The sequence below is a fragment of the Aphelocoma coerulescens genome, chromosome 26 (assembly GCF_041296385.1).
Source record: "Aphelocoma coerulescens isolate FSJ_1873_10779 chromosome 26, UR_Acoe_1.0, whole genome shotgun sequence".
Classification (NCBI taxonomy): domain Eukaryota; kingdom Metazoa; phylum Chordata; class Aves; order Passeriformes; family Corvidae; genus Aphelocoma; species Aphelocoma coerulescens.
This window is the reverse complement of record NC_091039.1, coordinates 7968577-7994955: the sequence shown is the minus strand read 5'-3', so window position 1 is coordinate 7994955 and position 26379 is coordinate 7968577. Positions and strand designations below refer to the sequence as shown.

Below are 26379 nucleotides of genomic sequence, written 5' to 3'. Positions count from 1 at the left end.
TAGAAAAAGATCCCAAAAACTCCTGCAGGAAACTTTAAATGGAAGCCTCCACCCTTCAGAACTGAGGTTAAGCTTGGTACCCTCTCTGACATGATGATGTCCATGACCTTCACCCAACCACCAGCCTGACCACTGGCCCCTCTGTGGTGTTGAAGATGACAAGATTAGGTCACGTCTGGTCAGTGTAACTCTGTGCTAAACACTAACACACAGGATCAGCTGCAAATGCAATGTGACAGCTCCTCTGCACCATCAGTTCTTCCCCCCTCGAGATGAGTAACCATGACAGCAAAAAGAAAAGGGCATCCTGCCAATCCCAGAAAGGTCTTGCTGGACACCACTCCAGCCTCAACACACTTGGCTTTATTGCTCTCCACAAGCTCCCCCTCGGGTGGTTTTAGGTTGTGTGATAGTTCCCCTACGCAAAATCATCTGAAAATTGTACAGTATGCGCCAACACTGCCCCTTAAACCAACCAATTCCCTAAAATCTCCTGTGTACAAATTCAGTAACTGCCTCAAAATTAAACAGTAACATTTACAGGGCATGAATTCTACTCTGCGAAGGGTTCTGTTATTTGAAGAATGGATAAATTTTTCCTTCCCACTCGTGTAACTGGCCCATATCCAGCACCACATGTTCTTCACCGAGCAATGCATTTTATGATGCAATTGCACATCTGGCTGGGAGAACAGCTGGTTCTTTTTAAAAGGTCACTTAAAAATCGAGTAGAAGCAGCGGCCTGAATAGAAACTGCCTTCAAACTTCACCAAAGCTAAGGAAGCCCGAATGTTATTTGTATAGTCCTTATCCATTCATACAGTACTCCAGGCAATTTCTCCCCTTGTCAACCAACCTATCCCTCCGCTGCCATTAACTGCTTCCTTTTCTTCCTCTTCCTCCTCTTCAGGGAGAGAACTTTCCATCCTTTGCATTTTGCTGACGGATGTGGTTCTTTTCCTCTGCGATTCAGTATCAAAATCATTGTCAAAAAGAACTTGATCCACCGGATCAGGCTGAAAGGGGCTGGGCTCTGCTGGAGGCTTGGGAGTACCATAAAAATTACCTGAAAATGAGACAGAAATCAGGATCACTGAAGCACTGATACTGCTGAATGCACTGGCAGTGGCTGTAATCATTTTACTGCACACGCAAACATGCTTTGGTGAAAATTTAAAGCCTCAAAGAAGACATCAGCACTACCAAAACCCAATCAACAGTCAAAGTGTATTTATTCATACACTGACTTCTTGTCAATGAAGCACGAGTTGTCAGAAAACAAGAGGTTAACTCAAAGCTTTTATCCTGCCTTAAGTTTTCCAAAGAAAAAGATGGATTTGTTACTTTGCCTGGAATCCACCCATACTCCATAAAGAGACTAAGGGAGTAATCTGAGAGGAGCAAAAGAGTGAAAATCAATTATTCTTACTCTATATACTAATTAACAGAGCAACAGAAATATTGAAGTCAAAAAGCAAATTAAGTTTGTGCAGTAACAAAGTATTTATTTCCGTAAAGCCAGTTAACAAGTAATTGATTTTTAACATTTGCAATTTTCTACTGACAATACACTTGCAAAACAAAGATATTAATACGGCTTCATCCAAAAATTATTTTTACGTCAGAAAAAGGAACAGATTTTTTCTTCAGTATTTTAATCTAAAGCACGCAGGAATCATCTGCTGCTTTCTGCAAAAGAATTTCAGCAACTGACCTCTCTTCTGACTGCTCATATGATTTTTATTAGGGAATTGAGCACAAAGCAAGGAAGCTTCCCAGAATTCCTACTGGGGTAACTTTTGGTGCCTGGATATGGTTTTGACCATGTAAATAAAGTAAGAAAGAAAACCCTTCTGCAAATATCAAGGAAGGGCAAGGCTCAGAGAGGGGACAGCCAGATAAAGTGCAGCTAAGGATTAAAAAAAAAGTACTAGTTTAGCCTAAATTTACTTAGGAGATTTCCTCAGACGGGACGATATTAACACATAGCGTGGGATACAGAAAACAAGAGGCACAGAGCCTTTCACAGGACTGTCTACTTTTGACATCTTCTTTTCTTTTTTCACTACCTTCATTACAATGTTTTTCTTCACCACACTTAACAAACCCAACTTTGCTACAGATTTGGACAATCTGGTCTAGAGCTGTTCAATCTTCCATTGAAAAATGCTTTTTTTTCCCTGCTGGGTCAGACTTTCTCTCGCCTTCTGTCCTTTTAAAGCAGACCTGGGAGGAGAACATGGCTCCGTTCTCTGAGGTTTACAAAAAATTGACTAAATTCTCTTAAATTTGTACCAGGCACAGACAAACCTTTTCAGAATGCTTCCCAAAAATGCAACAGTGAAAATAATCAGGTAGGATTAAGAATGGTTGAAACGACAATCTGTGGTTTATCAGAGTGCTTTAAAACAAGATCGCTCCTCCTCTTCACAGTAATCCAAAAACAGACTCGCTATTGTCTCTCTAGTACTATCATGACCATCAAGTGAGCAGGAAAACTGGTACCACAAGGAGCTGCACTTGGACTAAGATCCTGGACACAAGCACTGGGTCCTTATTCCCATTCCATTAAACATCCCCGACATACCATCATATGTTCCACTTTCTAGTAAGGCTCCACTTTCTTCCAGCGCTTTAAACTGCTCAACAGGAATGAAATTATAGTCTACCCCAGGGACCTCCCCATCTCTGGGAGCCCTTGTAGTGCCTGCAAAGACAGAGAAAACACTCTTGTAAGGTACTTACGTGCTGCCTGCTGCACAGTTCAATAAAAACAACGTATTTTCAAATCTTTATACAAAGATGATGTCACTCCAGTTAGAACACCTGGTGAGCAAGTGAACAATAATGTATAAAAACTGAGCCAGCAAATCACATAGGAATGACAGTTCTGGTATTGAGGGAGGAGGAGAGAAAAAGTTGGGGGAGGTGGTAATTAAGAGAGAAATCTTTCTTATGGTCAGTGAACCAAAAGCAACTTTTGTGGCAGCTGACGACGCCTGGGCCAGGCAATCCCAGTCTGGGATTCCAGGAACAGCTGTGGTATTTTATTTTAAACCAGCTGTAATGGTGCTGCATCTTTCCCTGCTTCCACCGGCACCAACTCTCTAATTTGCAATGAGGTCATCATGACTAAGCACATCTGATTTTTGGGCCACCAAATCCATAACTAGGCATAAAACTTATTTTTTAACCTACAGTTCAGAGTGTAATTCAGCCACACTCCAACCCCTGGCTGTAGGTAAGCTTTATCAGTAAATTGCTGTGTTAATGCAGAGGTTCTCAAAGTGTTTTGTCTATGAAAACAGGCCTCCCATAGTTACAACAGCTTAATTAAAACTCTCCTGAAAGGACTGCACTGACTCATTACTATTCATGACTGCCTACTACCTAACAGCATTTTAAAGGCATATGTAAATTTTTTTCAGGCAGCAGCATGAACAAGTGCTAGTAAATAAAAGGTAATAATAGTGAAATGCAATTTAAGAAAGCCACAAACTCTTGGGTGTGCTCAGAGAGAACAGAGCAGAATTCCTGTAGATACAAAAATGTTAGTTGACAAAGTAAGTTTTTAGTGCAATGAATATTTAAACAGTCAGCGAAGAGCCTTTTTAATCAGTCTTCTCAGGATAAGCAGTTTGCCTGTACCTTTTGCCAGTGCCACCCCTTCTGCACCCAACACCTCCTGCCGCCCTCCTTCCAGCTGCCCTGCTGTGCCTAATGCACTTGACACTCAAGGCCTCAATTTGCTCTTTGTGAAGAAAAAAACCCCCAACACATTGACAAAAATCAGGATGTTTTTGCACTGCTCAATTATGCTGAGAAAGATTTATTTCTTGTGGTGGCTGCACTCATTCTAACAACAACTACTGACAAACTTTTGAAGGGCAATGCACAGATATTACTGAAACAATCTGAGCTTTGAATTCTCAAATTTTTGCTGGTTTTCAGTCCATACTGGCTGTACCAATTCATGGCAGCTTCAGATGTGAAACCATTGTAGCAAAGCCAGAAGTCCCTGCTGCAAGGTAAAACTCTAAATCAGATGAAGAGAGAAGGCATTTCAAGCTTACAAATGATGTGGGAGTTAGCAGGAACAGATCAAATGAGGCTGATCTTTACATACTTACAAGGGATGGTTCTCAAATAGAGATTGTCTCTGATCACTTGCTGGAGTTTGTGGTCTATTGAGCCCTTCTGGAACTGAAGGCTCAGGTAGTGGCGCAAGTCCTTGTTGATGACTTTTCCTTAAAAAGAAAAAAGAACAAATTAGAATAATTTGTAAAGCAGGGTCTCACAACAAGAACTGTGTTTCATTGCTATAGAGGTTCCAGAAGAAGCAAGCAGTTAGAAGAGTTGGGTTGTTTTAAATACAACAACCTTGATGGAAAAAAACATTTTGTGCTATCAAATCACAGAATCCCAGAATGGATTGTGTTGGAAAGGAACCTTAAAGCTCATCTTGTTTCACCCCCTGCCATGGGCAGGGACACCTTCCACTAGACCAGGTTGCTCTAAGTGCCGTTCAAACTGGCCTTGAATGCTTCCAGGGATGGGGCAGCCACAGCTTCTCTGGGCAACCTGTGCCAGGACCTCCCCACCCTCACAGGGAAGAATTTCTTCTGGCAGAGTGATTTTAAGCAGAGCTGACTGACAACCATACCCCCTCATCTCCCAAACAAGGCAGTGACAATATTCTGGAATTGTTTGAAAATCAATATGAAGTATTAAAATACAAAACCTATTACCAAAATTCAAAGTCTCTACAAAACCTATTATCAAAATTCAAAGTCTCTACAGACAGGAAACAATTTCACTATATTTTGAAGCAGTTTCCATTCAATTTACACCTACTCACTAGTCACCTGAGTTCAACATTTTGTCACATGAGAACCTGCATTCTTCAAATTATAAAAAGAAAATATTTCTTTCTTAAAAACATTGTATAATAGAAGAGAGTTGGGTTTTTTTTCAATTACTCCTTTGCAATACTTCTGTCAGGTATCATTAGTGAATCTCTCACATCACTGGAGAACCACGACCCCTTCAGCACACAAATAACTGAGCTCTTGTATTACTGCCTCATCCTTCTGACAGGAGCGTACACACCAATCTTTTGTACCCTGTCAGCCTTCCAGAAAGCACATTAAATAGGGTTCAGTGACCTCGGTAAATTTAAGTTATGTACTACAGCAGAACACTCAGGGCTTTAGGGAAAAAGCTCAACCTTTGTCTCCAAACCCAGAGCACGAGATGGGCAGCAGCAGGCAGATGCTGGTGTAGCACAACAGCGGGGACAAAGGCTGGAACAGACAACTGCTCCTGTTAAATTACATCACCAACAGGCTATGAAATGCATAAACCTGTCCCAGAAGCATTTCTGACAGCAGCCTTTGAAGCCTGTGAGCTCAAAGCTGCTGAGGAGACCACCTCAAACAGGTCACAGACCCACAGCAGTCTTCATACAAGGCCCACTCACCTACATTGTCAACCAATTACTGTACTTACATATATGTCAAATTTGGAAAAAATCCCAAAGCATCAAACCCCTCCCCCCACTAACCAGGTTTTCCCAACCATGTGTCACTTCTGCAAAGTTGGCTGCATATTTTGGTTGTGGCAAGTTTATACTTTCCCTTCCCTTTTAGCCAAGGTGAGGACATTTCACACCTTGTACTCAACTCTCAAACATGACCTCAGCAACCACCACTCACCAACAGCAAACAGAATTTCAACCTGCATCCACTTCCCTCCAAACAAAACCATGGCACGATGAGGAGTATTTCAAAGTGGAACCAAGATAACCTATCAGCCCTTCAGAGAGGTCGGTGATGTCCACAGATTAACCAAAACACACACAAAACCACCTTAAGCCCTCAAGCAAGGACAGAAGCAGCCCAGCACACCCTCCGAACAGGCAGCACATCCTGTGCCAAACACGAGCCCTGAGCTCCAAATGAAGTCAGCTTCTCACCTGCTTTGACACTGTCATTTATTTAAAAATTACTCCCAAACACACAAAAAGCATTCTGCAGTGTTGGGACAACACCTCAGCATTGTCCTCATGGCTATCCAGCAGTTACACAAGCGACAGCAATTCCCACTAATGCGGTTCTCCACCCAACCCCTTCCCAGGAATGCACAGCAACTCTGCAGCCCCCAACTCAATTCCCTATTTTACCAGCATGAACTGTTCCTGATAAAACTTTGGATTTGCTTCCTGCAGCATAATGAGCAAAATATGTCATAGAAAATGGAAACAAATGGGGTAATCTCCAGCAAGAGCAGTATTTTCCATTTGTTACTACAAATTACTTTTTTCTTTGTAGACAAGAAATTTTCTCAACATTAAAAAAATGTTTTGCTGCTAAAATGGCCCATCCATCTCCTTGTCAAAGCCAGATCTGCACTTCAGCAATCCCAGCATATTTCACTTAGGCAGATCAATATACTCATATTTCACCGAGGCAGATGAATCTGGTCATTAGCTACCTTCAGAGCGCTGCATGTCGGAAACACTTGGCGATATGTGAAAATCTGTTCTGGATGTAAAATTACAGACTTTATTTACTCACTGATCTTTCCCTCTTCGTGTTTAAAATTTTAAAAGCTCATAAACCCTTTTCAATAAATATCAACTCAGTTTTAAGACAAAATAAAAGCAAGGCTGCTACTGACGATACCCAATATTGAGGGGTTAATCTTAACACTAAAAGCTTAGAGACTGGACTATACTCTGAGACCAAGATGACTAAATTGAAGATTGATACGATTGCCTGGAGAAAACAGAGGAAAGTCAAAATAGTGGGCAGAGGAAAGATTACAGAAATTCACATAGAGAATGGCGTGCATTAGAAAGCAGAAAAATAAAGTAATAATAAGGATGCTTTAGGCAACCTCTGGCAAAAACCAGATTATTTTCCCTCCAGGAGCTGAACATGCTTCTTCTACACTGTTTAACGCAGACTTTTAGGAAAACTTCATGTATCAGCCTCTCCAAAATTACCTGATAAATGTCGGGTTGGTGTTTGTTGTGCTGCTGAGCCGCCTCTAAAGGACGACACAGGCAACACAGGGACCAGTCAAGAGGAATAATGTACCTTATACCACTCAGGTTCTGCAAGATGAACATGCACAAGCCTCTTGTTTTCAGTTTTAATTTAAATTAACCACGAAAGACCTGTTTAGATGAGGATATGCACACTGGAGCTGGGGAAGGAGAATTAAGTGACTGCAGAAGAAAAAAAGACTCAAGTGCTACTGCAGCAAAACACAGAGTTGTGAAGTAGAGAGGCAAATAGGAGTGATGGGTATCACAAAAATGGGGATGGTGGCTCTCACAAACTGCACTGGTGAAGTTACCTTTGCTGCTGTACCTAAGCGGGACAAAACCCAGCTATTTATATATCCAACCTGTCAAGGAAATGCTCAAAAATACACGTTGCAGTTACAAGCAGAGGAGCATTGCCATGGTGTCCCTAGAACTCGACAAAAAAACGCATTTCTAGATCAGTAATGTTGGTAAAACGGCAAAGTTCAACACTGAAACATATAAATAAATTCTAAGAATTCAGTCTGTGTAGTTTTTATGTTGCTGTCTGGTAAAATACCTCTGGCTAATGCTGTTGGCATACAGAGTATCGGCCACATCCTCACCAAATCACTCTGAAGACCAGAGGGAAATTTTCCATGTTGTTTTGATGAATACTTTACACAGACACAGGTGACAACTTTCCAGAGATGTGGTATTCTCTGCCTTACGTTTCCATACCAACACCTTCTAGAGACAGTGACAGCTACACACTACCAAGGAGCTGCAGTGCTGATAGGTGACTCAATAAGGAGAGGATGATTTTCTTTCAAACTTTTCAAAAATACTTTTTCGTTCACTGTAAAAGCAATTTTTCAAATCAGCAGTTTACTAAAAGTAAGCTGCTTTCCTATTAAACGATGTTAATTCATTTCTAGGGCTTATACCTTCATTACAGCCTTTTGCACAAAAACGTATTTTAAGTGAACAGATGAGAAAATGGAATTACATTCCCTTGCTTTTGGAGGAATTTTTTTTTTAAACAGCTGAAGTCCTGGTGTGCTCCACTAGTGAACAGAAGGGTAAAATCATAGAATTCTATAATGGTTTGGGTTGGAAGGGACCTAAAAGCTCATCCAGTCCCATCCCCCTGCCATGAGCAGGGACACCCTCCACTGTCCCACGATGCTCCAAGCCCCGTCCAATCTGGCCTTGAACACTTCCAGGGATGGGGCAGCCACAGCTGCTCTGGGGAAACCTGTGTCAGGGCCTCCCCACCCTCATAGCCAAGAATTCCTTCCCAATATCCCATTTAATCCTGCCCTCTGGCCGTGAAAAACCATTCCCCTTTGTCGTGTCACTCCGAGTCCTTGTCAAAAGTACCTCTCCAGCTCTCTTGGAGCCCCTTTAGGTGCTGGAAGGGGCTCTAAAGTCTCCCCAGTGCCTTCTTTTTTCTGGGCTGAACACCCCCACCTCTCCCAGCCTGGATCCAGAGCCAAGGGGCTGCAGCCCTTGCAACATCTCCGTGGTCCCCTCTGGATTTGTTCCAGCAGCTCCACATCTTTCTGATGTTAGTCCCCAGAGCTGGAGGCAGCTCTGCACGTGGGGTCTCACTTGAGCAGGGCAGAATTCCTCCCCTCCCCTGCTGCCCGCGTTGTGGGATCAGCCAAGGATTCCGGGGGGGCAGCAAGGGGGGCAAGGGGGGAGGGAGGGGTTAGGTAGGGTTGATTTCTGGGTCCCAGTGCATGTGGCCAGGGAATGCCCAGCTTCTCATCCACCAAAAATCAGCCTCCACAATCCGAGGGCTGGGCAGGCAGGAGCTTTCCCGGCCCAGCCCGCAGTGATCTGCCGCCACCTTCTGGCACCTTTCTGCTGATCCCCCTAATTCGGTCCCCCAAGTCTCCTCACTCCCCTCCCTAGGGGAGTTTGAACCCCACAGGGTGAAAACTACAGATATTACGTAACACCATGCAATTTTGTTTTCTCACTTAGAACAAAGCAGAGGAGAAATGTAACCAGAGTTCCATCATGTACATTCAGAATTCCACACATGTGAACAGAATCCCAGAGTGTCCAACAGCTCCGCTCAGCTGTACGATGTGTTACATAAACTGTGATTGCAAAAGGCCACCGACTATGAAAATTCCAGTGAAACACACGTTAAGAGCTATAAAACAGCTCCATGGCTTCACTCACAGTCTAACTAAAACAGGAATTTTCAGGGCTCATCAAGTGGAAAACAGTTACTGTTTAGTGAAACTGAGCTGTCGATACACACATTGAGATGAAGTGATTTTTGACATGACTAAGCAAAAGCCGTTTAAAGGAAACGTTCAGCTCCACAAACCAGGGATGCAGTGTTAGGAAATCCAAGTTAGAATTAGTGCGTAACACATTAACTTTATTATATTCCCCAGCAACTATTAACATACGATAATTTCACACAAGTTCCAGATCTGAACACATGCATTCACTGAGCACAATGAATGATTTCCGAGCATGCAAGAGAATCACTGTATTCATGAAATATGGAGAGGATGGAAAAGCCCAGTGGTGACACAGCTGCCGGTACCTGCTGTACTTCACCTGCAGGTACTTCACTGTGACCTGGCAAATACACACCTATGCTCTCAGCACAAGGAGAAGGTGGGAAGTTCAAATTACTACAACTAATACAGAAAAGAGACTGGAACATTTTGAGAATGTCCAACCCAGTCAGTGGGTGCTTCCTCAGCTTGTGGGGTAGAGGCATAGATGGATTCCTGTGCAGAAGCCTGCTTTTCCTTCACGGAAGGGGGCCCAACAGCCCTGGGATTTCTGAGGAGGAAGGCTGAGACTCAGCAGCACTGCCTGGCAGCTCATGTCCCAGGCCACCAAGGGCTCCATGACACGCTCACACTCAACACCTCGCTGTCTCCCTTCCAGGTAATGAAGGCAGGAATCCAAGCTGGGACTCTGCCTGTGGAAGAGAGGAGTTCCCTAAGAAAATCCAGGCCAGTCTGGGAAGTGAGATGACATCCGTGCCTGGGCCAGTGACCCATCTGGGAAAAGAGATCCTGGTCCCGTTATGGACTCAGGGTAACTTCTGCTCATTCCCTGGAAAACCGCAGCTTCTTAGAAGTGGAGGCAAGCTCCCTGTCAGGTGAAGCATTACTTCCCAAGAGATGGAGTAGACAGGGTTCAATAAGCTTCCATCGATTACCAGCTGCTTTAGGTTTAAGTTGCTGCAAGGATGTTGAAAAGACGAAGAGCAGATAATCATCTCAGGAATGTGACATGCACTTCTGCTTGACTACCTTTTAATGAGACTCAAGCAGCGGTAGGTCTACACTGCTCCCCTCCCAAAGTCTGAACTAATCACATCTTTTCACTGTCAGACCCTACACCAGAAAAGGCCAGCCTCTGAGTAATTTAGCGGAGATTCTCCAAAGTGGGCAGGTTCTGGTAAGTGCGTCTTGATTTGCTGTATCACTGGTAGGTAGCAACATTTATCTGAAATCAGCAATCTGTCACAAGATACTAGATTCTTCCCTGACAATGAACAGAACAGAAAAGGTAAAGAATGAAACTTGATTCCCTAGAACAAATGCGGGAGAAAAGCCAAATACATCAGCAGTACACTTTACAATACAAAATGCCAATGATGTATTTTACAAAGACAAGAAAAAAACCCCAAAACCTTGAATGATTAAAGAGCATGAAGGAAGAGCAAAAGTATATGTTAATCTGGTCTGGCCATACTGACAGACTTCTCACCTCCTCCCTCAACCCAGCATCATTTGCAAAGCCTTGGGTTTAGGGCAGACCACCACACGTAAAGAACCAAACTCTTCTACAATTAACAACGCTGTTATCAGCAGGAGACAAACCCAGGAATGACTTGGGAAAGTTGTTTGGTGAAGGAAGGAGAGGTCCTGAAGATAAGAAGCTGATGAGTTCAGATACAACTAAGCTGCACTGTTTGGGAACAGGTATCAAAGGAGGTACGACGATTGAGAACGGGGCCGTAAGGAGAAAATATTTTCAAAATATATTTTAAATTCCTTTTTAATGACAGCCTTCAAACATTCACTAACAGAATCTCACTAAAACCTGCTAGGCTGTGTGAATTTGCCTCTACTAAATGTCTGCAGGGAATATTTGACTGAAGATAGGGACAGCAAAAACATTTTCATTAAGCCGTGCTGCACCCACGCTTGTTATTCCAGCATCTGGAGAAAACACGTTATAAGGAAAAAGGGGTAGTTGAGAAATTATCAAACGTTCAGGCAAAGAACGATTTGAGAGAAGGGCCTTTACACGATTCTTCCTTTGGGATGAGCTTTTGTACACAGCCCTGACAAGAACATCTCAGCTTTCCCAAAGCTTGGACGAGATTGCTATCCACTTGCTTTACTTTACCATGCATTTTAATTGCACCATAAAGACATTTAGGAAACATTAGCCATATGGAAGTCATTACCCTCCTGATGGATGCCACTGTCCTAGGGAGACAGATGCAGGAGAGGTTCAGAATGGGATAAAGTTTTGCAGGTGAACCTGACACGCTCTGTGTTCTCTCCAGCTGTCCTGCCCACTCTTTTTTCAATGCAGTATGTCCAAGAACTGCACATCTAATAAATACTGAAGACCTAAAATAGCTGGGAAAAGAGATCCTGGTCCCGTTATGGACTCAGGCTAACTTCTGTTCATTCCCTGAAAAACTGCAGCTTGTTTGGAGGCAAGCTCCACTTATAATTTACATTTTACAAACCCGTACCAAATACTCCAAGGCACAGAGTAACCACAAGATCAACTGGTGTGGGTGGGAAGTCCCAGAACATGATCACAGAAGGAAGGAAGCAGGACTGGAGGAGCACCCCCTGATGAGCAGCAGAGCCCGCCCAAGAAGCAAAGAAGGAATTTAATTCCTCTAAGTAACTCAACCCTAAACTTTTAACTACAACAGCAAACCTTCTTTCTTTGTTCTTAAGAGAAATCATCGTGCAGAGCGTTTGCAAATTACCCTGCTGTGAAATAAAGGCTGTTAAGTGGCTAACTGTTACTAGTGTCAGTCTGCTTTGAAGAAAATTGAATTAAGCATCGTTCATGTAGCTGAACTACAGCTGGGTCGTTACAGACATCCTGCAATTTTACAGAAAGTAAAGGGTAAGTATGTCAGATTCACATAATTACATTAACATGGTAGATGCAGAACAATTCATGGACGAATTTACATAGTCTATTGCACAGAAAAAATCTCAAGGCTCCTCACAGCTACAACAATCCATCAAACCAAACGCACTTACTACCTGAAAGCTGAGAAATATTAGACAGGTTTACGTTGAAAGGCTTGTTTAGTCATAGTTTGCTACATGCTATCCAATAAATTCTTGGTAATATAGTCTGATTTACAGAAATTATGGTAGAGAGAAGCCTTACGGTATTAATAAATAATTTACCAGAGTGCTCATAATATTGGCAGGGTATTTACAGTACTAGTGAAAGAAACGAGGATTTAAGAAATAAGGTTACCACAAACTTCATTACAGAATGTACATCCCAATTGACTTTAGGGGCCTTCTTACTTTTGTCAGTAACACAAAATCGACTCCAGAACCACCAATAAGTATGAATTTTGACTTTTTAAGCCTTCAGATTCAGATCAGTCATTACTAAAAACTAAGAGGTGTTCAACAGCATCATTCACAGGAAAATGCCTTCAGATCCTGTCAAGGTGGTGACTGATTCAGAGAGACAAAGTTTCTCACTCCACATTCTTGAATATCCCAGCATCCTGTGCTGTACTGTTTCCTTGAAATCTTACAGGGTTGGAAAGATTCTCCCAATAAACCAGGCCACTGTTAGTAAACCGGTGCAAAACTAATATGACTTTGTGTTTGCCTCATGAACTTCCATCATTAAAGCATTTCAAGTTCTGAAGACAACTAAAACACGCTTTGGAAGGCACATCTCCAAAATACCTTTGAGAAACACAAAAAGGACTGGCAAATCATGCACTGTTTGTTCTAAAATATACTTGGAGCTGAGAGGGACAACATATGAAATGTAAACAGTGGGAGCTTGGATGCAACTCTCCAGGATTTCAGTTTTGGCTGTACAGAAACAGCAAAGTCAACTGTAATAGAAGGCTCTAGAGTGTGAATATCCATGGCTGGGTTCCTGATCTGCCATGAAAAAAAGAAATCTAGCTAGAGTCGTCAGTGCCATTTGGTCAGTGTATGAAAATAACACTTGGTATCCAGTTAGCACTTGACATTGTTCACAAACGCACCAGACCCACTGAAGCTCGGAAGTGAAGAATAAGCCTGGAGTGACAGAACAAGGGGGAATGGCTTCCCACTGTCAGAGGGAAGGAATTCTTCCCTGTGAGGGTGCTGAGGCCCTGTCACACGTTGTCCAGAGAAGCTGTGACTGCCCCGTCCCTGAAAGTGTTCAAGGCCAGGTTAGACTGGGCTTGGAGCAACCTGGTCTAGTGGAAGGTGTCCCTGCCCATGTAATGAGACAATCCTTTAAGTCCCTTTCAACCTGATCCATTCTGGGATTCTGTGATCCAGCACTGCGAAACCAAGAGGTTTTTAACCTTCTGCCACCTACCCTAAGCTCACTTCCCTGCCAGCTCCAGAGTATCCATGGGCAGGGTGGGGGGACACTCCCCTGCACCCACGAAGGGCAGCTCCAGTCTTACCACAACCAACAACAATCAGCTTGTTTTTTAAAACCACCAAAAAGCACAAGCACTCAGCTCACATGCCAGAACACATCCCGAGCACGGAGAGCATCAGCAGAGCTTTGGGCAGATGCCTGCCCCTTCCCTTCCATCTGCTCCTGGGAGATGGCCACGTCTCCGCAGGGCATCCCCAGCCAGCACATGGCAGAGCAGGGCCATGCGCCACTTTGGAAATTGAGACCAGCTGCATTTGGAAACCCGTATGTAGGGCAGCAATACTACTCAGTTACATGGTTCTAGCACAGGTCTCTACTTTTCTTCTCTGTATCTTGTTACATCTGTAGACATTCTCAGCCTGTGCATGACTTCCACAGAAAGGCAGCATTTTAAGTTGGTTTTATGCCCTGCACTGGCAGCAAAATACTTGCATAGCCTAATGAATTACCTACAACCTTAAGGATTTTAAAAATGAAAATCCTTTTGAGTAAAGTAGTTCCAACTTTCAGACTCCAGCTTCACGCACACCAGTATCAGATATGATTACAGTAATACACTGCACACACACAAAAATCCATTAACCATGGGAATACAGTCGGGAGAATTACCAGTGAGCAGGGTTTACTCTGATAATGCCAAGTATTTTAATACTCCATTATTAAACAGGAGAACAGCAAGGCTCAAAGGCCTATGCAGCTGTTTCTGATATAAGATCAGACACTGAAGGAGATATAAGCAGAACTCAAGTAATTTAAAATAATGAATAGGTTTCAAATAAAATGCAAACATAACCATTTCCTTCAGCTTAACAGTGGGGAAGAAAAATGCAAAAGAATGTTCCACAAGAGAAGTTTGACCTTTTTTATTACATATGGAGACTTTCCTTGCTTCTCTTTAATTTGATATTTTCTTGAGAAGAAACACTGAACAGATTAACAATGTTTTGCCTATTTATAAAGATTTGTTGTATTTTCAAAAATGGGGTAAACTGGCCCATGATTTCCATTTCAAGTCAGATGCGTCGGCAGTGATGATCAAGAACAAGAATCCAGATAAACTGCACGCTGTGAGCCTCTGCCACTGTCAAGTTTGAGACACAGAAAAGGATTTACAGGGATGCCTGGAAAAATCACTGAGCCCAGCCTGGGAAACACCTCACAAAAACCAAATGTGATTTGCAAGCTCTAATTATGACTCTGAAAGTGAGAAAGGGACATAAAGCACAAGAGGAAACAGGCTTTTGACACCACAACAGCAGGTGAATCAAATACACTGACCAGAATGGAATATGGAATTGTTAAGGTTGGAAAAGACCTCTAAGGTCATCAAGTCCAACCATCAACCAGCAGCCACTCAGGTGCCACATCCACACATTTTTTTGAATGCTTCCAGGGATGGTGTTCCAAAGCAGCCTGTTCCAAAGCTTTACAACCCTTTCCATGAAAAAAAATTTCCTCATACCTAATCTAAACCCCGCCCCTGCTGTAACTTGAGGCCATTTTCTGATCATGATCTACTCAAAGCACCATGCAAGTGATGGCGCTGGTATGGCAACACACCAATAGGCTCAAACATGTTAAAAGGGCGTTACAACAATTTAAAGGATCAAAACAACAATCAGAACTTGTAATACACAAACATGTTAAAAAAAATTAAAATACAAAGTCGTTTTAATAATAGCACTTTATTAAAACTTCTTAATTATGCACTCAGGGCCTTGCTGAGTTTTAATCACTGTGCAGCTCAACACACTACAGAGGCTATTCCGAGTAAGTAGTATCTGTCACTGCAACACTTGTACTGTGAAGTCAAATACAGATGCTCACAGCCACGAAATAAAGAGTTCTCTGTAGCTGTCACAGGTTACAATAATACATAAATCATCTAGTCTGCTCTTAATTGAAAAGTGGAGCACCAAAACAAAGACAAGTAACCTGAACAAGGGAGATGATTTTCCTAGGGCTAAATATGGCTTGTTTTTCCCAATTCATAAACAATCTTCCATTCATTCCCATAATTTACAATGTGAGGTTTTAATTTATTCACACTAGAGAAAATGATTTACTGAGACAGCAAACAAACCCCTTTGGTCTGGAAAGCACAATTAACATATCCAACTGAACAAAATGTTACTCGAGTCCCCAAACTGTTCTAATATTAATGCTTCCCTTTGGAAATCTCCAGCTTATGTGCAAATTCAAACTTACTGACATTTAGTATTATTCCATGTCACACCACAACAAGGGACCACACACAGGGTACCTGTGCAGGTTAACCTGTCATAGTGTTTGGCAGAAGCTGCCAATCCTTCTGTTTGTCCAGGGAGAGCATTATGTTTCAGCTGTGACGTATGTCTAACATACCATATCTCATTGCTTAAGCAGCGTGCAGCTCTAGAGAATGACACATTTCAGCGACATCCCCAAAGAAAAATGTCCTTGCAGCTGCTCTCTGTTACACAAGCCATTTAATCTACTTGGGACTTGGCACTGCTTTCCCAGCAGAAGGGTACATGTTCACATGCCAAGATCATTTTTTTTCTTTTTTTTGAATGTTCAGATCAGAATAGAATTTATGCAAATCACAGACAGGTTTATTTTTAGCCTGCCTTCCATAGGAAGCAAGATAGGCAATTACACTCCGCATAATTTCTAGGCCCACTAACCTATTTCAGTCTCGAGTTTGGCAGAACAGGAGCCTGATACAAAGATACTCTACAGACAAAGATGCTGCATGCCTGTTTTCCTGGAGCAGACAAACCTCTGGGATGACCATCCATCATGGAAAATGGAAAGTGTTCCCAGCAGAGGTGTCCTCTAGCTGTGTCAGTGAGCAGCAGCACATGGACCATTGTAGCTGCATCCATACACTAATTTACACAGCAAATCGGGCTTTTAAAAGCCAGCCCCATCCCGAACATCCCTGCTTCGAACTGCCTGCAAGTGTAACACCTCTTGTAACAGATCATTCCCACACAGAAATGTCACCCAAGGGCTTTTTAGTGGCTCCTCAACTCCACCTTCCTGTGAGACCCCCCAAGGTCCCACCAGCACGGAGACCCCCAGAGCACAAGGGTTAAGGAGCAATTCCTGCTCTGACAAACACGAGTCATTATGCAACTTTTATGAAGGGAATTAGAGTTTCCTGAAACCGGCTTTTCAAGGAGTCTGGGAAATCCCAGCACTGCTGGAGGGTGGGCTGCAGCATTCCCAAGGGAGAGCTGATGCTTCAGGCTGCAGATTGAACTGCTGTTACTCACCACACTCGGAAGGACTCCCAGGAACCTGGAATCACCAAGATCTATGTGCCAGGCCAGCATTCCTCTGATCAAACCCACAGAAGTACTGTGTCACAGCGGTATTGATTGCAGACATCTTGCAGTTAAATTGGAAAACATCCTTCCCCCCGCCCCCCCCCCCCCGTGCTCACTGCACAGCATGGGCAGTCAAATCACTGGAACTCCAGATGTGCACCAGCCGTGACTAATATCAGTGCCTGACTCACACAGTTCACACGGCAATTCTACACCAAGGGATGCTTTACTCAGTCTGCTGCAACACCCAAGGACCAGGGGCACACCAGTGTACAGCACAGCATCCCAGAAAGAGTGGAGATGTTGATCCACGTTGATCTGTCACACCCATGAACTCCGATTCTATTATAACCCAATTTTGCAGAGAAGCTTCTATTTATAATCTTTATCACAAGCTGTTGTTGAAGTAATCAAGTAAGAGAAGACCATTTTCCGTACATGTTCAGTTAATCATCACATCATATTAAAAATGAAAGGTATTTCTCTTTCTGCTTGCACAGGATATCCTATCATTTCATCACTATTCATTTAATAAGGTTTATTTTTAGTTACGGAACCCAGGATTTTCAATTAACTGTGAAAGAGTGCTTTCTCCAAGGAGTGCACATGTGAGGAGCTGGATGTCAGCAGAGACAAACTGCTCAGCCTCTGAGATCCAGCTGCTTTCTAGTGAAGTACAAGTGTGCTGGACTTGCCCAGGCAGTGCTGGCACATCCCATCACAGCCCTTCCCCGCAGGAACCCAGGTCACAGCATCCAACCTGGCACAAATGCACCAGAGGTGCTGACTGATGAGCTCCAAAGCATGTCTGGGAGCTGTGCAGGATCCCACTGACAGCCATAGCTAATTCAAAGAGCTGGCAGAGGCACTCACCTCACTATTTGGCATGGTGATTGGAATTTCTAACAAACCCAGCCAACGGAGGACGACAGACTCCTCCTCATTACTGACGCAGCATTTAAGTTGAAAATCCATGTACCTCCCTCCTCATCACCAGTTTGCAGGAAAACATGTCTAAAACCAGTTCTAAAATCAGCCCAACTGACCTTGGTGTGACTTACCACAATACAGTCAGCTCTGCAGTAATACAGATGGCTGAACTCATGCTGCCAATGTTTTAAGTTCAGAATGTTCTTTTTTTTTTTTTTTAATTAATATTATTATTTCCCCATGTGTTTACTGTTTTACATATGCCTCTGCCTGCCAAGGAATTGTTAACTAATCACCGTGAGATTCATTTTGTTAGCACACAGTTGGGTACTTGGTCTTGCAACATCTGTTTCTCAGCATTTCTTCTTTTTCTTATCTATCTGTAGTTACCAACAGAAGCGTCTCAACAGAGGATGTCAGTATGTGGAAAAAGAAGCTGGCAACCAACAGCTATTCAAACATAAAGCTTCAGGCTAATAACCAACTCACAGAATCATAGAATATCCTGAGCTGGAAGGGACCAATAAGGATCATGAAGTCCAATTCCTGGCCATGCACACAACCACCCCAGAATAACAGCAACTGGATGATCTTCTTTCAAGAAATACTTCAGCAATAAAGTGTTCAGAACATCTGCATTCAAGAGACTGGCAGATTAAAAAAGGGCAAATAACCTATTCACTTTAAGGATGAATTTGATTTTTATAATCAGAATTTACTGAACATTAAAAGCAAACTTGCCCTTTCAGTGGTCAATTGTATAGCGGATTCAGTTCTAGCTGGCACATACTAGTATTTGCTCACCTATGGAGAGGTCGTTTCGCATGGGGAACACCATAGCTGTACTTCCAATTATTTTTAACTTCAGAGCAAATTTCTTCCGCTACGCTATACAATAAACTAGAACTAGTCGAAGCAGAGAGAAAGAACACGGGCAACAACTCCCCAGTAACGTCATATTCACTCTATGATTTCCAGCATAAGCCATGTACAAACACACTTCAAAAACCTAACCATCTGATTTTAGAAAGCCCTGCAGGGCTGTGGCTGTAGTCAGGGTACAAATGGCACGATCACTCGTGACTAGCTTCAAAGACACCTACTAGCCCTTCTCCAAGTACAATAAATGACAAACATTCCGGCAGTGAACAAGAATCAAAGTCTAGAGAACAGGGCAGCAAACAACTGCTCACCAGCAGATGTCTGTAACAACTGTCTGGCTGATAAGTCATTGAATTCAGTGATTAACTTGCACCCAGTTGCTTTCAGTTTCAATTAAGACTGCCCAGGGAACTACCAGAGTCACCATCCCTGGAGGTGTTTAAAAAACATGTTGATTTAGCACTTGACATGGTTTAGTGGTGCTGGTTGATGGCTGGACTTGGTGACCTTAAAGGTCTTTTCCAACCTTAACAATTCCGTGATCCTATAAATTAATGTTTGCCCAACGAAGTTTGGCACAAGCTGTATGTAGTAAGCAAAATAATAATGTTGTCGGGGTCATGAGATGGAAAGAGTCCTCAGTTACAGTAAAAGAAGTTTCGATGCATTCAGAGCTCTCAGACTGTGGTGCATTCCACTCGGGAAAGTGGCCAGCCACCGTCTGTACGGAGCCGTCTCCAAAGGCTGGAGTAATTTATATTTGCTTAAAGAGCTCACTAAATTCAAGACTGACACAGAAATGGAATCTTTGTAAGAAAGCACCTCAAATGAAGAGACAGCTTTGAAGGCAAAGCCAAATCCAATTTCCGTTCACAATTTGCAATCAACCAGAAGACAGCTATGGCTGTGCACCCCAACAGGAACACCCAAACTGACAGCACAGAGTTTGTTCCTGTATTAATTGCATCATTCCTTTTCTGTCATCCTTGTCTGACCATATAGGTTCTGCAGTAATCTCTCTGAAATGCTCTATCACTAGAGCACAGAGCTTGTTACCCATAATAGGTGGTTCTTATTAAAACATTCCCTTTTCTCCTCACTTCCAGGACACGTAAGAACCTGAAGGTAAGAGTTTTAAAAGGCTACATTTTTGTCTGAATACCAGTATATGATATATATCAATTGACCAATATAATAAAACATTCAGCTGTGTGATGAAAACCCACCCTGCACCTATGAACGTAAGAATTACATGAGGTAAATCTGACAGCAAGCACCTGTCCTAACCATGGTCATCATCTCACAAAACTGTGATTGGAATGTAGTCGAGATCCTTCCTAATTTTACTCTTCATATTGAGTCAGAATCAGGCAGCAATTACATAGCAAGCACTTAATTGTTACTGAATAAATCCATTTAAATTCCCAAATTCATTGTTCAGTCCCCACTGGCAGCTCTACAGCAATAGCGAAGAAAAGGAACCAGACATCTTGCTGCTCAAATAAACCATGGGATGAAACAGAGATTAGCTTGTCTTTACCTGCCAGTTTAAATTCTTATTAAGAGACTAACAAGGCTTTCCCACAGGCACTGTCAGAGTAATCAGGTGAAGCCAAGGCTGTGCTGTGTGTGCAGTACATCCTCACCTGCCCAGCATGGTGGGCACCCGGAAGGTTGCCAGGAGGGTCTGACCGGAGAGGGCCAACTGCATCATTTGTTACTCTAAAAAATACCAGCGCAAGTCCAGCATGCAGGTTAAGAATAGTGTTTGCACAGCAAAATTCCAAATATCCTCTGCTTCTCAACGTAATTTGCCGCAGTGCTGAGGTCCAGCTAAGTTTGCAGGCATCGCTCAAATGTCCTGCATTTGAACCACATGCACACTGTTACTTCAAAAAGCAGATTTTATTTTTATTTCCACTTACTCGTTGAATAAGGAAAGCCTCACGCTTTGCATTTAGAATTTGAGAAAAGCCTTGCATTTTGCATTTAAAACTTAAGACTGCCAGGTAAGAACGAATGCTAAATCTTTCTAGATCATTGCAGTCTGAAGTGAGCATCCAGTTCTCATGCCCTGGTTTCAAATTCTTTAGATAACACAGAAAGTTCTGTCAAAGAACTGGGTGTTTTTCTGAAAACATTGTTTTTCTCTTTGCCATTTCCTTAATATCCAACATCTCTGCAGCCCGCACGCCAGGAAGAGACGCAGACCTCTTAAGAACATAGTTCAAATAGAAAAAAAATAATATGTATTTGCCAAAAGGCAATGAATAAGAATTTCAGAACAAATTTTATGCCACCCGAAGGTAATTCAGTGAAGCAGAAAGTGATTCAAGTCCTTTTTCTTTTTGCTGCATTTCATCCACTGTAAGAAACAGCTCACTGAAAGAACTTCCTCATGTAAAAGCTCTTTTACTATTCCTACAGCATGACACTTCACATTACAGATCAGGTTTTGATGTCTGAATGGAAGAATACCCTATTTTTAGTAGACTTTCACTGAGAGAACAATTGGCAGTTCTGAGTACTTTGGAACTTCCCTGTGGACACACTACCCACACTTGTGTACAAATATAGACTGATGAAAAAGTTAATGAAGACCCCAAAGATCCATCCTCCACTGCCCCCAAACAGCTGCCAATGCCTGATGAAAATAACTCCATTTTAAGCAGTGTCCAACACCACAGTTTAAATAGTGGCTCATCCACACAACGGTTTTCATGCTCATTCCAGGTTCCCTCCCTCTGTAAAGGCCAGAGGAAGTCAGTAACTTCCTGCTTCCTACCAGACACACCTGTCTCACCTGTATTTTGTTACAGAATTTGTGCTAAAATCTGGCTGTTGCGAGGGCAAAATCTATTAAAGCTATGCAAATCGCAGTATGGTAGCAAACAGAGTTTTCCAGTATCTAGAGAGTTCCAGCTCTCAGTATTTCTGATAAGGAATTGCTAGACTAACATGAATGTTTCCAATGCTTCTTCAGGAGGCAACTGCCAGCTCCAGTGCCAGACAGGTGGAGGCCCTGCACCTACAGATACCTCTGCCTCTCCAGGTGTGCCCAGCTGAGCTTGAAATCTGCCTGCTCCTCCTAAACGTTTCATTAACACCGCGGGAGTCACTTGGAGCATCTCAGTCTTCCGCAGCCTCAAGCTGGGACCCGCTGCTGCAGGGTGTCTGACAGCGCTGCAGCTTCTGCTGAATGACCAAACACATCCCCAGAAAGAAATTTAAAATAAGGAGTTTAAGATATTTGAGTAGGTCTTAGAGTATTTGCAAATATGTCTGTCATAGCTCATGAAATCAGGCAACGGGGTGAATCCAAATAATTAAACGAGTTTTAATTCTTGGTATTCTAAGAAAAAAAATACCTGATTTGGTTTTAAGTATAAAGAACGTAGTCTCATGAGTTATTGAGAATTAAATTCCTGTGGTGGCTAAGACTGTTAGTAAAAGTTTTAAAGAAATAGATGAAGCAACTGATTGGCAACTTTGTGCTTTTCTTTGTGTCATGTTTTTAACAAAGTTAACTAAAAGATTAAAAAATGAAGTATGTATTTGAGCAGTCTAGTCTAGTGGAAGGTGTCCCTTCCCATGGCAGGGGGTGGAGCTGGATGAGCTTTAAGGTCCCTTCTGACCCAACCTTTTGGATTCTATGTGATCTTTAGATGACTGGGTGGTTTGCTGTCTAGTTCAGTAACCCCTTTAAAAGTATTGTATCTCTTCCGTAGTAGTTTAGTTGCTGTAGTTTAGCCAAACTTCAGGAAAAAGCATGCATGGTGTTTTGGGTGTACACTGTGGATTCTGGACACAAAACATGTTGCAGGGGAGGGATGTTCGGCATAGAACTTACTCTGGGCAGGAAAATCACTCTCTTAAAAACTAACTGAAACACAAAAGCACAAGTGCCTGTTTTCATATAAGATTTCTTTTTCCCTGCCAGAGTTTTTTGGAAGATCACAGCAGAAGTGTAACTGAAGCAGAAGCATGGGCCATGTGCTGTGTCTGGCACGTTTCTGGTGTTTGTGCAGATGGTTTTGCCTACCAGCTCTGTCCTGCAGCTGAGTATAGAGGTGCATGTATGTAACTTACTTCTTCTTTTGCTGACATTAAAAAGCAAAGCATAAACCCACTGACAAATAATTTGAACTTGGTGTAAGTTGATATGCTGATTAAGTACTTCGCTCCTGTACGAAGTGATTTCTGTGAAAAATCCATGGAATTTTTCTATGATTTTAATTCTGTGGATTTAAAAATTATTTTGACACAATTTTTTTCCCAAATAGACAACAATAACACCCAAACCACTCAAGTCATCCCTCTCTTTGAGGTTTCATTGCCAGGAGATGCAACTTTGCTTTGGTTATACACCAGGTTTGCCATGCGTGTTGCAGCAAAAAGCAGCAGAGTATGCTGGTACTACTCATTAAATGCAAGAGGATTAACATCCAGTTTATTTCCTCTAAAACCACTGAACTATTAGGAAATAACTAAGCCCTAAAGTTTCAGGTTTGTAGAAATTATTTCCTCCTAATGCATGTACTTATGGGGGGGGCAGTGGAGGAATTTCAGAATCCTGTTACATAAGAGAGAGGCAGAGCCCTGTATTAATCGCAGGGAATTACGTTTAATGGCTTGTTTCATTCCTTATTGGTCTAAAGAATTCCTCAAAAATCAGCTGACCAAAAGTGCCAGGGAAGTATTTTTACCTCCATTGCTGCAACTTATCTCTCAGTAAATTCACTAATCTTCTTTGCAGTGAGATTAGATTGGAAATGCTCTGGTGCAGGGAGGACTTGTTTGTGAAAACTGCTTGGTACTGTGAGTACATCGAGGGGAAGTACCAGTAAGTAGTCAAATGTGGTGTTCCAGTGCTAATAAGGAATATATTGAGAGATGTATTGCCTTGGCTTTCCTTCTAGTTGACAGTGCTTCCCTTGGAAGACGATGTCTGGAATGTGAGCTTCAATGAATTGCGTTTGGCATATACAAAAAAATACTCATAAGTTTGACTACAAAATTGCTGTGGTTTTCTTCCATAGTGAGAGCTGGTCCCTGTTAAAAAAAAACCCATATTTTTAATAAAAATTGTTCTAACCCAGACTACTCTATGATGATTCTGTGGTCCTGTGACTTAAGATCTGACGTAGCCAGATGCCACTTATGCATGTACTTTTTGTTTTATATGGCAATAATATGCCATAATACAACTAAAATATTTTTTAAATGTATTCCCTGCTAGATAAGGTATGAACTGTGGATGGGTGTGTGCAGCTGGGGGTTAAACCATGCAGAACAGCTGAGGTCATAGCTTGTGCTGTGTCCTCTTACACACTTTGAAAAAGGCAAATAGTTATGTCCTTGACAGACCTGGGTACTATTATTAAACCCTATTTAGTGGCTTATTTACAGGCAGCAGGAAAACAGTTTTACTCAATCCAAGGCCTGAAGTACTGCTCATGTTGTGGAATTACCGACTACACAACTTGCCTCTAAATTGCAGGCTTTCCTCTCTGCCCTACTTACTCAGTCTAAAAAAACCTAATCCTGTGGATTTTATTTCCCTCTCTGTAGGGCAGCAGTGAGTAATTACTTTTCTCTGGTGAAGGTAGAGATGCTGGAAAAGTTTAATTATTGCTCATTAGGAGAAGCTGCTAGTACTTAAAGGAATTAATTAGGGCAGGACTTGTAATGTTCATCAGAATAGCAAATAAATGCAGTGGAGTGAATGTTATTTATGCTGTACTCTGTGGTGTGTTTTTTTGTTCTGCAAAATGTTTCAGAATATGTAGGTCCTCCACAGCCAAGGATGCCTTTAACGCCTTTCAAGTGTTCAGATTCAAAATGAGGTTTGGGTTTATAGCATAAATCTCTAAATCTCCTGTCACTTTGTTGATATGGAATTTAAGAGGAGCTTAAGAGAAAAGTTACATATGTCTGCTCAGCCATAAGGTACCACATTGGGAACATTTCACTGTCGCTTTGCTTGGGTGGCTGAGTGGCCTTATTCATTTGAATATTTCATGTTAATCTTTCTACCATAGTAAATATCTCGCAAAAGCTGTTGAGAGCATTGTGACAACTTGTCTTGTGCTCCAGGGCCCCTCCATAGTGCCAACAGGAGTGCAGAAATAACATCACCTGTAAACTCATGTGTAGGTTTGGGTCTTGAGCTGGAAATACCCTTGAACTTCCCTCCCAGAGCAGCTCCTACTCAGCTGACAAAAAGATAAAGCTGTAAATAACATCCAGCACAAGAGGGAAGCATTTCCATGTCTCCAGTGCAAAAGTATACTGGAACCAAACGGGAAAAGCCCTGAACATCTGTGCCTTCCTACACAGTTATTAATCAGCAAGTACAAGGCACTAGAATTTTAAGTGCTACAAGGAAAGTTCAAGTAACTGAACCTTGCTGAACCCAACCCCAGGGATGGCCTCTGCACATCACATGCCTAAAGACGTTTCCTGCTATCATGAATTGCCTTCTGTGGGCTATAGCCTGGTATTTGTCCTGTGAGAGCAGAGCAACAAACTCCTAATCCTGGTCTTTTGTGCTGTTCCTGCATACCCCCCACTTATTTCCTTTGTGTTGTAATTCCACCTCTGGATCACCACACAGGAGTTTTTCCAGGCTGGTGATATCTTTCTTCACACCTCCTCTACTTCTGTTTCATTGACATAAGGTGAACAGTCATCCTCAAAGTACTCCCTAATACTCAGACACCTGTGCCACAGCAGAGACACAGTGGTGGTTCCAGCTTCTCCCACCAGCGCAGTCCTGGATAGTCCCAGCATTACCAAACCAACCCAGTTTTGTACAACTACAACTGTGGTTGTAGTCAGATTTTGTTAGGTTCTCACATCAGGGCAAACCAGTCTGGATTTCATCTTCACTAGCTCCAAATGCAGTGGGTGTAAGAAGAGAAATACTAACAGACAATTCACACTAACCTTGTTAATTGCCTCTACCACCTTTTTGAAAGAATACATCATTACCGTGCTGATGGAAAATGCATTTCCAGACTCTAAAACCCAGAATACTTCTGATGTTTATATAGCACCCCCAATCCATATTCATCAGTCACCAGCTGCCAGGTTGATTGTATTTATTAGCAAAGGCAATAATGAAACAGCACTGAAGCAGAACACAGTAAGAACCACTATTCAAGTGCACCATAATCTGACAGAGCTACAATTCAAGCTTTACTTTTTTTTTTTTAACAAGTAACTGAAGAGACATGGCAATTCAGAGCGTAAATTATTTCACTTTTTAACTGTATCTCAGGAAAACCATTTACAATGGATCAAGCTATATGAACTACACTATTCAGCAAGTGAAGAGCAATAGAGGATGGATAGTAAACACACTAGTGATTTTCAATTTGAAGAAGTTGCATTCAATTGAGAGCAACCACCAATTCATAAAAAATTACAGGCTTGAGAATCATACATATTGAAAAAGTAGCTTTAAGCAAGCTTTCTTAAACGTAGCCCTGAGAACACACTTTAAAAGCTTCCTGTCAGAGAGAGCCCACAGTTACAACTAAAGACCTGGGTGTG

The 26379-nt window shown here is 42.3% G+C and overlaps 1 protein-coding gene across 4 annotated transcripts in view; it reads right to left on the bottom strand.

Moving 5' to 3' along the window:
* The window catches only part of MAGI3 (membrane associated guanylate kinase, WW and PDZ domain containing 3), a 60282-nt gene that overhangs the window by 25423 nt on the left and 8480 nt on the right, over nt 1-26379 (bottom strand). For all 4 annotated transcript variants that reach the window (XM_068996119.1, XM_068996122.1, XM_068996120.1 and 1 more), the window contains exons 2-4: nt 4131-4247; nt 2588-2707; nt 857-1066 (exon numbers count right to left, since the gene is read on the bottom strand). In XM_068996119.1, coding sequence (XP_068852220.1) covers nt 857-1066; nt 2588-2707; nt 4131-4247 — 447 coding nt within the window. The remainder of the gene's footprint in view (nt 1-856; nt 1067-2587; nt 2708-4130; nt 4248-26379) is intronic.